We start from the raw sequence: 18597 nt of genomic DNA on the forward strand, positions 1-18597 counted from the left end.
GTAGAATCTTGTTTAATAAAATAAAGGAGACACTGAGAAGTTCAAAAAGTTATCAGGGGATTTCTTCCATTATAAATAACTATACAAATTTAGGTTAAATATTCAGATTTAGGTTAGAATCAGACCAATGAAATACAATTCAAAATCTCATAATAGTAGTCATGACTTGCAAAATGATAGAAAGGAAAATAAAGTGGTGACATGGGGATTAAGCAGAGCCCAGGGTATAAACTAAAAGAAGGAAATGATCCCTGGCTGGTGTAGCTCAGTGGATTGAGCGTGTGCTGCGAACCAAAGTGTCGCAGGTTCAATTCCCAGTCAGGGGACATGCCTGGGTTGCAGGCCATGACCCCCAGCAACCGCACATTGATGTTTCTCTCTCTCTGTCCTCCTCCCTTCCCTCTCAATAAATAAATAAATAAACAAACAAGCAAACAAATAAATAAATAAATAAAAAGGAAATGAGAAACAGATTAAAAAATTAGTTCTGAGTTGAGCTAAGCTCAACTCAATAAACTGAGCACACGCACAGTGCGCTGTGCTAGGTGGGGGCAGGTGGAGACGCAGCCTAACACAGATGCCACCCACTCAGGGCACTGCGCAGGTGCGAAGGACGCAGAATTTGCACCCCAGGTCTTTCTAGGAATTTAAACTTCCCTGGGAAGACAGGACCGACACACAGAAACATGAACTGTATAATGCAAGACAACAGACGGCAAGACTCGTCTGAGCGGGAGGGAGAATGGTGCTTCTACAAGGGCGGCCAAGACGTCCGCCCAGCTGTGATCTGGTTTGCGTGGGCTGGGATCCAGTGGATCTCATCTGTTCCAGCACCAAAGTGAGTTTAAATTTCCACTGCAGATCAAAACTGAAAAGACCTCTTTCTCTTTTAACATGAGCTAGTCTGAAATTTGCTTAACAGTAAAAGATGTTAACGTCATTTTGACTAAGCCCCCTTTCTAAAGCTATCATTTAAAGATTTCTCAGGTGTTTAAATCCAGTTACCCGATTCTTAGAATCCCAGATATAAGAGAGAATACCAAACGATAGACCAGTTAAAAAAATAGGTAAGTGTTGCCTAGTTCAACTGAAACCTGAAATGCTCCTGTACAGAATTAAATACATCTCAATATTTGATACGACAAGTAAATGCAATGTGGTGTCCTGAATGAGAGCCTAGAAAAGACAATGGACGTTAGGGGAAAACTAAGAAAATGTGAATCGAGTGTGCCCTTTAGTTAATAATGTTATCAACACTGGTTTGTCAATTCTGACATATGTGCCATATTAATGTAAGGTGTTAGTAACAGTAGAAACTGGGTATGGGGTATATGAGACCTCTGGAACGTTTTTATAACTTTTCTATAAATCTAGAACTATTCTACAACAAAAAGTTTATTTAAAATGTGTGTGTGTGTGTGTATATAAATAAGATATGTATTAGTACTTTAGATTACCTCCACCGAGTCTTAAAACTTATCTTCACGTAAATGTGGACAAGAGATTTTACTTGGGCTCTGACACACATAAGAAATAAAGCGTGACCACGCAGCACTGCGGGGGCTGGGGAACAGTAAGTGCTCGGTAACGTCAGCCGTCATCTACCATAACCACAGCGCAGGGACATGAGCTCCGTGAGCGCCGAGATTTTCTTCTGGTTTTATGCTGCTGTATTGCCACTGCACAGCACATAGTAGGTATCAATAAATGGTTAGTGACTGGCTCATCCTCAGCCTTAAAAAAGGTGGTGGTAGGGGGAGTCTTATCTTGTGAATTAGAATTAGGTTGAATAATAAATAATATGAAGTTTCGTGTGGTATCATGAAGAAAAGTATATGATCAGAAATGAGGATTTTAAACTAGCGTATGTGTCAGAATGGAAGGATACCGTCCAAGTCAGACAAAACACCAGCCCTAATAACTAAACAAAAATGAGATACTCTAATTTGCAATGAACAACGGTGATTTCAGGATATGAATACATACAAGTCAATCTCTCCCGGAGCTCAGGAGTTGGAGCCATGTCCACAGCGCTCTTCCCATGGCAATTGACTAAAGTGGGATCAGCGCCGTGGCTAAGCAACAAAGAGCAGACTTCCACACGATTCTTGGAAGCAGCCTCATGGAGCGGAGTGAACTGCCAGAGATCCATAGCATTAACACAGGCTCCATGCTGAGTTGAGAAAAAGTTTTAGGTCAGTAATCATTTCGCTGGATCAGACAAAACTTAGAAGACATTTATTTCACTGTAAATGTCAGATACAACTCTTTCAAATGTCAATGAATATTTTAATTATACTAATTTCAACTTTTAAAAAATAGCTTAAAATAAGGTGAATGTTTTAAAATTGTAAGCAATAATACTTTGAAAAATTGTTTTATTCTCTTAAAAATCTTATTTAGTAAAAAACACATGAAAACTCATGACAAGTTTAAAAGAAGCAAATAAAATTCAATATTTTAAATTTCTTTTACCTTTAGTAGCAGTTCTGTGACTTCATAATGTCCATATGAACACGCATTATGAAGAGGCACAAGTCCACTAAATGAAAAAAAAAAGGGCAAATGAAAATACTGAAATTTCAAACAAGTTACTATGGTCATTTATCCAAGAAGTGCTAAGAAACAAAAGTCTAACCAATCCCAATATAGTTATATTAAAGATATTTTAAAGTATTTAATTAGATTATATAAAACACAGTTAATATTCAATCTTTTGTATTTATTTTGTATTTTGTGTATATAATCCTTAAGTACTGATAAAAACACCAATTAGAAAAGCATTTAGGCAAACAAAGAACATATGCTAATTGACAACTGCATGCTTTATATATGAAGTATTTATAGTAAATAAATGTTAATGGATGGAGAACTGAAATACTCCTACCATTCTGTTTGACTTTCAAAGTAATTTCCAGAGTAAGAATGAAATGGCCAAACTACTGTAGCTTGCATTTCAAAGTATCACTGTATGAGTCCAAGACCCTCTGTGCTGTACTTCTGATGACTCACCTATTGTGCACCCATCTGTTCCAGACATGCACAGGGAAACAGATGCACAAGAGCATCAGGCACGTGCAGCCCTATCCTGTTGGGAAGCCACTCGCGCCTGGCATAAAACCTGGCGCAGGCGAGAGAGAAACAGGGCACGGAAAGGAGAGGGTCTGAAATGGACGGACTCCCCCTCTGAAAACTCTCCAGTGGTGAGTTCTTTCTTCATTTCTGTTTCCTGACACAGAAAGGGGCAAAGCGAAAGAAAACCCTCCTCCAGGGCTTCTCCTTTCCATGCTGCCGATTCCAAGAGGGTAGTACAAATCTACTTTAGTTGGGTAGTAAGGTCAAATTATCTTTCTGATCTTAAAGTGGAATAATGAGAAATGTCAGCCCATCATATAGGACAGCCGACTTGATTCCTGTGTCTCTGGAGACTGGACAGGAAAGTGGTACAAAGTTTTCTAAAATGCACCTCCTCATAAAGTAAATGGCATCACTGCTTTCTTTGATGGCCTCTCGCCCAGTCAGGTCAACCTTCATAAGGAACTTTTAGGTTTTCCCAGGTCAGATATCCAAGATTTCATTGGGAAAAAGCCAAATTAGAATATTGTATACTTAGGGTTTTGGCTTATTAATAAGAGATGATCCTTTCATGCTAGATAAATATGATAACTATATTAAAAGATGATCGGAATTTTACTTTTGTTTTATCTGTCTTTCTGAAATGCAACTTGAGTTGAAAAATAATAATTGCAATTGAGAGAAACAAATTTTAACTTCAAATATTAGAATTGCAATAAAATTAAGCTAATTAAGGAAATTATTATGAGAAGCATCTTTAGTAAGTAGTATATGAAAATAAAATCAAACCAAAGTTGCAAACATTCTTAAAATGCAACCCAAGCTGTAAAAAATGGGATATATGACCTTCTTTGCCTCGTGCTCAACAACTTCAGTGCATCACGTGTTGAAAAGAAAGCATAACCATCCACGAGTAAAACCATCAAAGGAAACAATGGACACACCTACCCTTTGTCTTTCGCGTGAACATCAGCACCGTGCTGGAGAAGCAGCTGCACTATGCGAACTCTGTTGTAGCCCGCTGCTAGATGCAAAGGAGTAGACTAGAAAACACACAAAAAAACCCACATTCACTTCCTCAGGCACATAATTCTTGCTTTGTCATTTAATCTAGACTTGTTCAGATTTAAACCAATGAATGTTAACATACATACAAGTGTCAAAACTTCGTATTTCCTAACTGGATGAGAGACAATTCACTCAAGTTCAAGAGTAAGTGCTAGTTTCAGCACCACCCACCTGCTTCTCTTACTTGTCTGTGAAGGCTTCTGGTGATGGAGCCCTACCCTAGCTTCTCTGCGTCATTTCTGACTCCCTCCCAGCCAGAGCCCCTCTCACTGTCCCAAGAGGACACGTCAGGGTTCCTGATGACTCACCTATTGTGCACCCATCTGTTAACCATCCGGTTACCGCTGGTAACCGGAAACGTTCTTCCGTGGCCTGTTTAAATCCCATCCCCCTTCCAGTTCTAACTCTTCAATCCCATTTCTACGATGAAGACTTACTCAAAATTTCTCTTAAATAGGAAAGGCTGAAAACCCTCCCTTGGGAACTATTTGAAGAACCTTTAGTGGAAACAAAAAGGACAATGGACCATATTCATTCCACACAACTGCTAGCAATGGGTCAAAACTAATTTGCTACATTGCATGCAATGAAAAATGCCAAGGTACTATTTAATTATTATATTTTACATACTACACATGCAGTATAAATAAATACAAGAAGAAAATAAAGTTTTTTTTCCAACTAATTCCTGCCACATTTTAATTTGAACCAAATTATTGAAAGGGTCTCTGTTGAAATTTAATATAGTAATTAAAATAAACTCAACTTTCAAAACATCAGAAATAACATTATTTAATTAAAAGTTTCTCTACAACCACAGCAATTTTTCCACTTTCGCTCATTTTCTTGAAGTTTAAATACTGTAACATCTTTTCACACATGGTCTAATATACTTGTATATTCTCTAATTTTTCCTGTTTTCTATTTCAGCCTTGAGATTTAATAAGATTTTCAATTTACTTCCTTTACATACTATTCCAAATGTCAAGATACCAAAGAATTGCTAAATACTGTATTATCTACTACTGCATTCATAGCACTCCACACATTTTATATGCTCTGATTGTCTCTAAGTTTAAAAAGTATTTTTTGAGCAAAACACAGCTAATAATGAGGAGACCTCAGAACAAGAATACTGAATAGGAAGTCAAGAAACCTGATTATATTTCTAGATCTTATGAAACTGAAAATCATATTACCTATGTATTTTAGCTTCTTCACGTGTAAAACAGATAAAATCACCCATCCTAGCTATCTTAAAAATGAGTGAAAGTAAAGTTTTCTCCCATAGAAAAGCACTTTTAAAATATAAAATGCTATATAAAAAATAGATAAAAAATTTTGTATCATCAAACAAAATGCCCATCTAAGTGTCTGCTTTTCAGACACATGTCAAATGTTACTGCAAATAATACTTCCATGGTGGGTTGAGTTATTTCCAAGGAATGTTTCCCCCCTTCCATTAGTATTTTAAAGATGTCGTTTATCTTGCATTGTTTCAGACTAGACATCTGCCAACATGCTTAACTCTGTTCCTTTGTACTTGTAGTTACGCGATTTTTTCCCTCTGGATGCTTTAATACATTCTCTTTATTACTGGCTTTAAGCAATTTGGTTATGATGAACCTCAGTATAGTTTTCTTAACCCCCCTCCCCACCGTCTCACTAAGCTTGTTGAATCTGCTTTTATAATTTTCACCAAATTTGGAGAACTTTCAGTTATTATTTCTTCCAATACGTTTTCTGCCCTCTCTTCCACCAGTCTCTCTTTCAGAGTCTCCAATTAGACATATATTAGGTAGCTTTCAAAGCTTGCTTTTAAACGTTGTTAAGCAGGACTAGTTTCTCTTCTTTGGTGAGGGATTGCCCTTCTGAGTGCTCTATGACATCTAATGAATATGAGGTTTGCCTACTCTGGCAGAAGGCAACAAAAACGATTACAGATTCTATGTGAGTGGCTAAGGTGGCTGCCTTTAATCCTTTTTGGGCAGTGGTTCTATCGGCCTCAGGCAGGCTCCCATCACACCCGTGTAACCCAGTACTCGGCTGCAGACAGGGAAGAGACCATCAGCAGACTTCCAGTGCTCTCTTCTCTGTGCAGCGTTCCTCCCCCTGGCCCTCCACCCTACTAACTCTTGCCCCATGGTCTCCTCACACTTCTAAGTCCATCTTCTCAAACTGGGGAGCCCACTGGGCTCCTTCTGGGTTTCGCCAACCCGAGTTGAGGCCTGGAAATGCTGACTAGGCAGGAAACTCGAGCAATCACATAACTCAGCTCATTGTATTCCTGTCCCTCAGGGATCACTGCCAGGTACTGCCTAATGTCCAATTTCTGAAAACCATTGTTTCATATATTTTGTCTAGTGGGTTTCTTTTTTATTGTTTCAGGAAAGAAAGTAAAACAAGTCCCTGTTATTCCATGTTGGCCCATTTTTAAGACGAAATTGCACTTCACACTATGGCTGGGAAGCTTCTTCCAGAGATGATGATGGCCTCGGAGGACTGGTCAGTAAGTCAGTGAGCTCTGTTAAAAGTCACGGCTGGCATTTAACGTTACACGGAAAAAGTGACATAGTCATTGATGATGTGCAAAAAGATTTTCCTTTTTCATATGAGTATCTTTAAAAAATTATATTTGTATGTAGTTGATTCAATAATAGTTTTTATTCTTGAAAATGAACAAAGTTACTAAATAAATGAATACACACAGTTAATTTAGAAAGATAAGACATAAGAAAAAATATCTAGTTTCTGGATTTTTAAAAATCATTTTGAGACTATAATGCTTTAAAATGGTACTATATTTTGTTTTTAAACTGCTGAAATGCAAGTAACAAATAAATCAGAAGGCTCTGTAACTGACAAGGTATAACATGACAGGAAGCCTGACATAACGCATCTGTGAAGAAATGGAGTTGAGGAGTGAGTGTCAGAAACCATCGGGGAGCAAAATTGATAGAATCTGATAACTGACACGGGTAAGGAATACAGAAGTTCTGGTTTGGAAATGTCAGTGACAAATGAAAGAAAAGAAGGAAATGGAGTGAGGAAGGAAGGGGAAGGAGGGGCGAGGAGAGGAGAAGAGCTCAGGGGGAAGGAATCTGAGGTTTGAGTTTATTGAATTCGAGTGCCTGGCTGAACACAAATTTGCTCACCAGTGGTATTCATTAAAAATGTTGGCATCTGCCACGTATCTGGCACCATGTTAAGTGCTAGGGATAGCATGGCAACTAAGAAGTCTCCGTACTTTCCCATTATGGGTTTTCTTATTCTTTAAAAACAAAGTCCCTAAATGAAATGCATATAAAATATTGTTTTATTCAGGACAAAGGTGAGTCAGGACAAAAGTCTAATTTCTGAGGAGCCAACCAGAGAAAACAGACAGATACAATTAAATGTGACGAATAAATACTACCGGAAGTTCGGGATGCCACAAGAGGCTAGAGGATGAGTCCCTGCCCCCATCTAGAGGCCAGTACAAAGGAGTGGGACAGAAGAGTCTCAGGAGATCTGCCTCCTGGGGAAACACTGGAAGATGAACACAAATCATCGAGGCAAAAGGGTGGGAAACTTTATTCCAGGTACTGTGAGGAGTATATGTTAATACCCAGTGGCCAGGGTATAACTGAGGAACTAAAAAAATTTCAGTGGCTAAGTACATAATAGTATGAGATTGGGGGAGATAAGAACTATGGGAAACTTCTCAAGGACTTAAGGCAGAAAATTACTCAAGATTGAAGTTTTGGGAAGATCATTCTAGTTACCTATAGATAAAGAATTGGATACGTAGGGCAAACCCAATGAAAAAAGATATAACAGAAGACTGCAGAACTAATCTAGGAAAGAGTTAGACAGTGCCAGTTAGCAAAATTGGTAGCAGCATCTAAGCAGAGACAGCCGAGCTATGGGAGTGGATGAATTCACAGGGAAAGTAAATATAGAACAATATGGGTGAGATTTTCCAAGCAGTCATTCTAATGTGAATGCTAATTATGCAAACTAAATAGTATCACTAGAAGGCACATAAAAAATCTGTAAAATGCATGCAATAAATCTGAGGGAATGGTATAAAGCAAAAAAGAAAAAAAAGTATGAATTGCAAACAAAGGATGATTTAAACAAGCTTATGCTACTAAGAGCCCAGAAGTTTTTCCTCTAGAAAAAATTTATAACTAAACTTACATATACCAAATGATATCTTTTGATGCAAAGCAATTAACATCATGTGGCCCAGACTAAATTTAATGAATGGTTACCACATAGTGCCAACTTTACACCCCGATTGCCAAGTGGCAAAGCAATGATAAAAGTAATTTTCTAAATGGTAGGATAATTAACAGAGCATAATTTCAGCTTTGAAAAAATAAAGCAGACCCATTTGTAAAATACTCACACATGTTATCTGACAATTTTGTGGTGGTTGTAAACTAGTAAACACAAGAATTCAACATCATTGAGACATCTTAACATCTTAATTCTTAACAAGAATTATGACATCATTACACACTGTCAGTTAGTACACCTCAAATTTATTCTTAAAACAGATTTTGTTTTTGATTGGGAATAAAAAAAAATATTTTTATTTATTTATTTTGAGAGAGAGGAGAAGGAAGAAAGAGAGAGAGGGAGAGAAACATCAATGTGTGGTTGCCTCTTGCACACCCCCTATGGGGACCTGGCCTGCAACCCATGAATATGCACTGACGGGGAACTGAACCAGAGACCCTTTGGTTCATAGGCCTGCACTTAATCCACTGAGCCACACCAGCCAGGGTTAACTTGGAATGTTTTAAAAGTCAAATGTGGACAGTGATAAAGTATGGAACAATTGTAAATACAAAAACTCTTCTCTAAAAATCTATCTAAATATAATCTACTCTAAGAAAATATTTTCATATTGTCGAGTGTTTACGAAAAAAGAATCCTTACTTAAAGAAGCCCCATAATTCAAAGTTATCTTCTTGGAATCAGACCACTTAAAAAAACGTGCATATATGTATTTGTCTTCTGTGATACAGATTTGCAGGGTCGTATAAGGCATTAAAGGTAGCTCTAACTTATCCTATGCATACATGCATAACTAAAGTGGTGGCAACCGACAACCCTGATATAAAACTGTGGGTGCAACTTTAGCCTAAGTCTGGGTAAAGGCTTTTAAGCTTTGGGTTTGCATTCTTGCTTTGCTAAATTTTAAGATATGTGGTTTTAGACTAATTCCTTCATATCTCTGAGACTTGGCTTCTAATGTCTGTAAAATGAGAATTATAATTCCTACCATAAAGGTTATTTTATGAATTAAAGATGACTATATAAGGCACCTAAGAGAATATCACATAGAAAAAGCTCAACAAATGAGTTATTACTTATTATTGTCTTATTAACTATCTTACACACTTGGACATTTTTTTTAAAGATTTTATTTATTTATTTTTTTAGAGAGGGGAGGCGGGGGGGGGGAGAGAGAGAGAGGGAGAGAAACATCAATGTGCGGTTGCTGGGGGCCATGGCCTGTAACCCAGGCATGTGCCCTGACTGGGAATCGAACCTGCGATGCCTGATTTGCAGCCTGTGCTCAATCCACTGAGCTACGCCAGCCAGGGCTCACTTGGACATTTTTAATGGTCATTTATCAGTCCTCATGTTACTTTACCTATCAGCATTATTTGACACAGCTGATCACTTCTTCCTTCTTGTGATGGTGTCTAGGCCGCCTATGTACCTGCCTCACTGGTCACTCCTTGGTCTTCTTTTCTGGTTACTCCTCATTTTCCTGATATTGGAGTGCTCCAGAGCTGTGTCCTTGGACCTCTTTTCGTTAGTATTCTACTCATCCCTGCAGTGATCTCATGCAGTCCTGGGGCTTTAAATAATATTCATACACGGACAACTTAATTATATCCCCAGCTCAAGTCTTCTTTGCTGAACTTCAGTCTCTCATAATCAAACTTCCTACTTGACGTCACCACAGATGTACAGGGGACATCTCATACTTATCATGATCAAAACTGAGCTCCCATATTTCTCCCCAAATCTATTCTAAAGAATTTCCTATTGCTGTTAACGACAACTCCATCATTTTGGCTACTCGGGTCAAAATCTGAGAGTCTTTCTTGATTCCGATCTTTCGCACACTATGCTCCCTGCATCAGACGGGATTTCTATCGGCTGTACCTCTACATATCTGCAGGGCCCAATCCCCTCTCACCACATCTACTGTCACCACCCTGGTCTAAGCCATCTTCTTCTCTCAGCTGGTTGGTTGTTAACAGCCTTCCATTTGGTCTCCTTGCTTCCGGCATAATCTTCTTGGAGTCTACACAGCATGGCAGCTGGCTGCTTCTGTTCAAGTATGGTAGACACACAAATTCCTCGCTCAAAATCTTCCAATGGCTCTTCATCTCAATCCAAGAAAAAGTTTGTCTTTATAATTGTCTAGATGGCCACAAAAGCTCTCCCCTATCACTCCCTCCAACTTCCTGGCGTCACCTTTTATTCTGCTTCTCTTGGTTCACTGGACACAGCACAAGTGCCATAATTATTAATCAGCTGAAGCCACTGGGCATTAGACTGTGCTAGGTGAAATATCTTCTGGAAAATCTTCGGGTTCAAATTTAACGGAATCCAATGGAGGTGCAGGGGCTTTGTCGACTACTTTTTCCTGTTTCACCTCATTCAATACTTCCTCAAGCCCTTATTACAGTGCTTCCATTTTACAGGTGAAGAAACAGAAGCTTGTGCCCAAGGACGCACAGCTAACGAGTGGCAGAGCTGGGATCAAGGGTGCACAGCTAGCACCTGGCGGAGCTGGGGCGTGAACCCAGGCACTCTGCCTCCCTGCTTCCTCACCCAACCAGGCAGAACCTTAATAAAGAGCATTGCAGGCAGGGAGCGGGCGGGGAAGAGTTGAAAGGAGGACTTCAGCTTTTTACTGTATATACTTCGGTATTTTGTTCTTATTTGTACAAAAATATGGACTTGCTTAATAATTAAAAAGAAAAAGTGCTAAAAAAAAAAAGTGAAATGCCTTCTCAAGTTAAAGACCTTCCAGTACCAAAATATTTTCCCATTTAAATTTAATTCCATATGACTTCTTAACAAATCCAAACAACAATGGAAGATAAAACATTCCTGAGGGTTTAAAAGCAAAATAAAAAAATCTTATGGATACAAAATGCAGCTATCAGCTTTGGAAGACCAACATATTATCATGTGTCTAGAATACTACAATTTAATTTCTAGATCTTTTTTTCCACTGAGAAAGAAATCATAATAACTATTTCTCAAGATTTAAATGCATTATCACATATTCAATCCGGAAGGAATTTTAGTATTTACACTTTAACGCAAAGCACATACTGCGCTCTCTCAAATGACTGCCGGGTACGGGGAAAGAGGTCCCTCTTCTAATGGCGCTGAGAAAGCTCCTGATGTTGACAACTCCCACACAGACAGAATACCCGACCTCTGTGACTTTTCATGTAGGCAGCATAAAATACGAGAAAATTTAAATCTTATTTTTTAAAACTATTATTATTATTCTATTTTTATAAAGTGCAAAAGTTGGGGCATTCCTTTTTTAAGAGATTCCAAAATATCAGTACTCCAAAATGATTATCTTTTCCTCTTGTTCTGTCTTTGGACAATATTTTTGCAATAAAAACAAAATAAAAAATTTACCAAAGACTGGTCCTAATACTATCTGCCATAATCTTTCACTAAGACTTCTCATAAAATAATACAGTTATTTATTCATGTATCTGTCTCCTCTAATCTACTGTGAGGTCACTGAGAATGGAGAATGTATCTGAATTTTGTTTCAAGGGCTTAACACAGTACATCATAAGTAGCAGGGCATTAAAAAAGTGGAAGTAATTGTCAGCATTTGATTTATATTACCAAAAAAGACAGAGGAGAAGAATAATTCAGCTTGGTGAACTTGACTTTAAATTTACGGGAAGGGCTTACAATTTCTATGCAGGCCTGTGTGATGTTTGACGCATTCATTCAAAGCCACAGCTCTGAAGCCATGATGTTAAGGCATCAGAAAAAGCTGTCTACCTGAATGATGTACAGTGTATATTGGTTTTCTTTAAGGTGGAGATGCAGTTTGAATGAGATCAAATCCTTTGGAGTTTTCCAGACCAACTCACCAGTGTGATCAACTCACATTCGTTTGCCAAGGACTTTCCCGGTCCTAGAAAACCCATGCATGCGGAACGGCACGGTCAGCCACCCTACTCCAGCCAGACTTAGTGCTGGATTAGTTTCTTGGTCTCGGGGGTGCTCCCGAGTCAGAAAGGTGGGTGTGTCTGTATGTGCATGTGCACGGGCCAGGGTGCCCATGCGTTTGGAATGAGACAAGACTTGCTATAACTTCACCAAATTAGGACACGAGTCCTATTAGGAGTCACATCAGAGATAAATAAAAGGTACTCCTTCTATCTAACAATTCATTTCTTAAAAAGTCACAGTTGCAGTTTTCTCAGTTCCATACCAGCTCCATGATATAACATACTATTCCAATTCTCCTTCCAGATTCTTGCTCTACTGTTACAATTACAAAATGGTTTCATAAAACTTTATGATCTTTTCAGCACTTGAACACTCATGTACTCATCACCCAGATTCAACATACATTAATTATTAATTATTAAGACTTTGTTACACTGGCTTCCGGTATCACTTTTATCTTTTATTTTCACCACTGAAGTATTCTGAAGCAAATTCAAGACACTGTAACATTTCACACCTGCATAAATTAAAAATTTCAATACTTGTTTCCACTATTTTTGATATATAAAAACATGCTTTTTTCCAGATCTGGTTTCAAAAAGGAGGCTCTATGTAAATATTTTCTCAGTTTTATCTGGTCTTAATGTCAATTACTTCACATTTACTCACCATTCTCCAACCAACAGAATCCCCTTTTAAATTATAAAAATAACATATTTCCTATAAAATAATATAAAGTAAAATGTTCTATTTCTCCCTCTAGTCTAACAAACCTCTTTCTCGCAGGTAATCAGTTTATATTTCCACAGTTTCATTTGAGATATTTTTTCTTGTGTATATAAATGTGTTTTTCTCGGTTCTTTTTGCTGCTATTTTGTCAAACAAATGAATAGTTATTTCCCTGCAATTTGTTTTTTTTTCTCTTAACATATTAGTACAAATGGGTCTATCTAATTCTTCCTACAGTAGTGGACCGTAATTATTTCCCCATTGCCTATAAATGGACATTTAGGCTAGGTTGTTCCATCTCTGTTCTGGCTATCTTAACAAAATACATCTCTTTCAAGTTTATTTGGTTAAGATAAATCAATGTTTCCCTTCTACACATAAAATACTGTATCAGCCATTAGTATAAAATTCCCAGGAAAATATAATGACTACATAATCAAAGTTTATTAAATTTCTTTTAGACATAGAGACATGATTAAGAAGTTCTTTGAGACAGTGATATATAAATCAGAATCAAAAATAAATTAAAAGCTAAAGGATCAATATGGGCATGAGTCCATGGAAATAAGGGTATCTCACCACCTCTGCCTATTTTTTGAAGAGATATTTTAAGTAGTACAATGAATATTAAACAGTATCCTTGAAGTTTCTCAACTCTTGGGCTATTATAAAGAAACTTAAAAAGAAAAACTATCTAGAGAATAAAAATTAATGAACCAAAGTAGAAACAAAAGATATTTTATTTACACTTTTCTTGCAAACTATGTCTCCTTTAACTTGACTTTTTCTACAGGTTACACATTACTAGATCCTCCTAGAACAGAGTTCTCTTTCCCACTATGAGACTTTCCCTCCGGCCCCGGACCTCTGGGCCAACTGTTCTCTCAAACACTGGGCCTCGAGCAGACCGCACTTCACCTCAGATGCCGGCCCATCTCAGTGGGCTCTGTCAGGGCTGTTCACTAACAGACATGGTATCACCCCAACAACACAAGAGTGTGTAACGTTTTAATGCTTTTAAATCACAACCTTTGTAATGGGGGGGTTGGGTGACAACTGTACTTGGCTTCCCCACATAATTATTTTCAAGCTAAAAAGAAACAAGATACAAAAACATTTTAAAAATAAAAAGTATTTTTTGAAAACCAGAGCAAAATTTACTGGGTATCTCCTACGTACCAAGTACTGTTCAAAGTGTATTAAATGTATTAACTTGTTTACTTCACACAACTACCACCAGAGCTAGAAACTATTAGTATCTCCACATAACACATGAGGAAACGGAGGAACAGGGGGATTAATAAGCGAGTGAACAGCAGAGTCAGAGATCAGACCCAGACGGCCTGACCTCAGAACTCTCACTGTCCTTTCTTCTCCTTCGGCTGAGTACTGAGGTTCTGGAGAGGGCGTGTAGAGGTGAGCTGGTTTGGCGAGATGGCAGAGGAGTCACTCTTGGTGGGCAGGGAATGGCGGGGGAGCTCTGACTGCCTCAGCACTCTGACCACAGTGTCCTCCCTGTACCAAACCCTGTCCAAAACACGGGTGTGACCGAGCTCCGGGACCAGCGATTTAGAAATGCAGAACTTCTAACAACAGAGGCTGTCTAAAATAGTAAGTACTGAAGGACAAGGAAGAATAATAAAACACTGAAATTAGAAGATAGTCTCCCTGCCTCTTTCCCAGTGTAGGATTTTTCTAAGGATCTCTAACAGTCAGTCAGTCATTTGGCCTCTCCTTGAACTCAGCCCCTCCAGTTGCCTCAACTGCTTTTACAGAATAACTTCCTGAACACCATCTTGTCACCCTTTAACTAAGTGCTCAGCACCTCTCCTGAAAGTGTGAAACCCTAAATTCAACACTAAATTCACATGTGGTTTGATCCTCATTAAAAAAAAAGTTTTCAAGAAGAGCAGATGACAGAGTCAGCTGACTGCCCGCTACCCCAGTGAGGGTTCCATACTAGACCGGGCGGTCAGAGGAGCTACCGTTCAGGTCCTCCTTCCAAACGAGGGTCTGTGAGTCCCAGCCAGACCACTGGCCGGAGGCAGACTATTGGCTGGTACTGTGCAGCCCCAGAGGATGTTCTTCCCAAGTAACAAGTGCAGTCTTCTTTAGACAGGGACCTACAGCACTTGGAAATTTGTTGAGTTATGAAATATCTTATAGAACTAAGTTTCTACAATTCACCTGCTTTGTCCAGTAAGAATTTATTTTTAAAGTGATCGTAGAAAGGACTGCCTTTACCTTAAGTGCATGTGTGCACTGGGAAGAGAAAAGGAGAAAGGAAATGAACAAACAAGGAGCAACAGGAAATCCACAGGGTAATCTTTGTGAGAATAACACTCTGAATGCCAACTTAATTCAATTTTAACTTAATAGCATCACTGTGCGAACTCCAAGGGGATTCTTCAACAGCCAGAAATTTGTTTCTTTTTCCAGCCTCAGAATCAGCAGAAAAATTGAAATGTATGCATGAAAATGAATTTCTAGCCTCCTCTCTTAGGGTTTACATGGAAAAAAACGGTTAGCACTCTCAGAAGGTGCGATGCTCGTTCTGCATTGTTTAATGAGAAACAGGTGGCATGCTTCATGGAAACCAGGTTTCTTGGGCTGATAGTAACCTGATGTTTTACAGTTTAAAGGAAGAAAGTTTTCACACTACGCAAACCTCACATGAATTATTTTTACAGTTAATATTTACAATCTTAGGTTTTCAAATCTAAACACCCAAGATTCTAATTAACGTTCAACAAATAACTTGTTTTTGAAATAGGGAACAAGTTACACTGATTGGCATTTGAAGATTATTTATGAGAGAATCATTCTACCTTAGGTCACCAGACAGGCATTTTAACTGTGTAAAGAAGGAGAATGATCAATTCCTTTAGCTGATTTTAACGTGGTTAAGAGCCCTAGGAGTTTTGGGATATGTTGTCACCTCAGAGTTCCTTTGGTGGTGAAGTCCTTGTTGTTTCTGAGTTTGCATACTTGAGTTCAGCACACAAAGGTTCGTAATAGGTACAGAAATCTCTAGTTCTGTGCCCTGCCCACAGGCCCCTCCCCTTCGTCTCACAGGTACTGAACGCTCTCTGAGGCTCAAAGATTAATTTGATGGACATTATGGTATTCAGAGTAGGAGTGTGATGTTACTATTAAAAAAACTAAAGTATCTTTACAGAAGGAAAAATCAATATATGAAACATTTTATATTTGGAGTCAGCCTACTTCCAAATGTACGTACTTGGCCCAATATGCATTTCAAAAAATTATGCAAAGCATTTATAGTGTTTTTAAAATTTTACTACTGATGCCATTCTTAGTATAGAAAGATGTTTTATTAGTCACAGAAAACAGTCTTCTTTTAAATAGAATACATGAAAATTCTTGATGCTTTTGGGAACTTCCTTTTATAACTGTAATTTGATTGGACAAGTGCACGGATGAACGCGTATGCTTGTGGGGAGAGGGGAGAACAAGGCTTCCTGAGCGATCAGACTTCTTTGAAAAGTGAAGAAGGAAACGGTAGTGCGACCAAAGTAACCGAGTGTTATAATATCTGTGCTGCTCTCCCCCAAACTGGTAAGCGGAAGCCCTACCCTCAGGGCGATGACACTGGAGACAGGAACCTGAGGAGGTCCCTCATGACAAGGGAGTAGCCCCTGTAAAGGAGAGACACCCCAGAGCTCGCTCGCTCTCTCTCAGCAAGCGGGCATCCCCCCACAAGCCGAGAACAGAGACCCTCATCAGAAACCAACCTTAATCTCGGATTTCCCGGCCTCCAGAACTGTGAGAAATAAATCTCTGTTCCTTAAGCCATCCAAACTATTGTATTGCACCCTGAACACAATGAATTAAGAAATCAATAGTTTATGTTGGTTTTGTATCACAGCCAAACAACTGTTTCTGATAATGCTAATTCAAAGCTACAGATAGCTTCAACCTTCTTAAATCCATAATTAACTTTTCACTTTTTTTTTTGCTTCTCATCAGGCCAGGAGAATTTCTGTAAGTAGGCTTCTCTTTGTACCTAAGTATGCCTCTTTACACAGTAAGGTTCACCCTTTACTGAAAGGATTTTAGAGCTTTTTGCAGAGTATTCCACGGTCAACTGATATTAACTGAACAGTTTAAGCCCAAGACATCATAATCATTATAGGGGTATTTTAAAATCCCTTTATCACGTAATAATTGATACATAAAAATACGCAAATGACACCACCCACCATCCCACTTAACTGAAGACCACTGACGCTGCCTTGTGCTTCCTCCCAGCCCACCCGTCCCCTGGCCGCTGGGCCACGCGGACGCTGCTGCAGTCGTAACCCGCCCTGCACTGTGCGGGCAGAACCACCCTTCTCAGTGTCGACTCTCGCCATTTTAGAAGGATATTCAGAAGTGCCTTTTTTTTTGTAATTTGGTTTTTAAGTCAATTTTTAATAATGAATCACACTCATAGCAAAATGATGTAGTACTCACTCATTTTCCATCCCTCAATTACAAACCCAAACTGCAAGAAAACTCACACTCTTTGAAATGAGAATAGGGGAAACCGCAGTTAGGAGGAGGGTGGCTAAGCAGAACTAAAACGAGCTCCCAAATTTTACCACCTACTTTTTATCGCTGTGGTCTCTTTCTACTGAGAATTCTTTTCTCAAAGAGAGCACAACTGGCATGCGTCCTAATTACCCTCACCAGGAGAAATGTCATGCTTGACAAAATAGAGACTGTTTTAGTAGAAGTGATTCCCTAATGAAAAATAAAAAAGACATTTTAATCCCTTGTTACAAAATGAATACACATAAGCATAAAGATTCTACACAATATGTCCCAATGTAAGTAGGCAACAAAACTTGCTCTAAGGGATTTCTGCATTACAGTGAGACATACATTGCTCAGCAAGATAGTCTTTAAAGATGTGATTTGATGGGATATATAATTAAACCTAAAGTGCTTGAAGAATTCCCTAATGCAGACTTACTGCATATTGACCTTCTCATAATCCCAAGTAACATGTAAAGTATGATCCATGAAAGTTGAAAATCAGAAAATGGTATGACCTTTTTTCTACCAAAATTTGGCAAGAATGGAGGACAAGGATAAAGGCCACTAAAAGCCAGAGGGAGCCAGGCATGTGCCCACAGGTGATGCCAAAACTTCCTTCAATGAGACGAAGGCTCCATACAAACTTTATTCCAGGTATCAGAAGTTTTTACTTATGTGGCTCTACAGGCTCTTATATAATCCAATTCTCTACTATGGTAGTTACTATAACTGATAAAAAATAAATTACAAAATATATCACAATCTTAAAATGTTAGAATTGAAAGGTATCTTAGAGCTAATGTGGCCCACTCCTTATTTTTTAGGCAAAAGAATTGAGAACTCAGAGATATAAAACACTTGCCATCATCACATACCTAGTAATTATGTTAACTTAAAAATCTGGTGTTCTAGCTTCAAATTCCTGCTTTTTCTCACAATACCATAATCCCC

The 18597-nt window shown here is 38.5% G+C and overlaps 1 protein-coding gene across 1 annotated transcript in view; it reads right to left on the bottom strand.

Moving 5' to 3' along the window:
- TNKS (tankyrase) overlaps positions 1-18597 on the bottom strand; it is a 168463-nt gene that overhangs the window by 54507 nt on the left and 95359 nt on the right. Inside the window, exons 6-8 of the mRNA XM_045821219.1 lie at positions 4024-4118; positions 2476-2542; positions 1987-2173 (exon numbers count right to left, since the gene is read on the bottom strand). Coding sequence (XP_045677175.1) covers positions 1987-2173; positions 2476-2542; positions 4024-4118 — 349 coding nt within the window. The remainder of the gene's footprint in view (positions 1-1986; positions 2174-2475; positions 2543-4023; positions 4119-18597) is intronic.

Source organism: Phyllostomus hastatus, unplaced genomic scaffold (genome assembly GCF_019186645.2).
Source record: "Phyllostomus hastatus isolate PE091 unplaced genomic scaffold, TTU_PhHast_1.1 phas_scaffold_46, whole genome shotgun sequence".
NCBI lineage: Eukaryota > Metazoa > Chordata > Mammalia > Chiroptera > Phyllostomidae > Phyllostomus > Phyllostomus hastatus.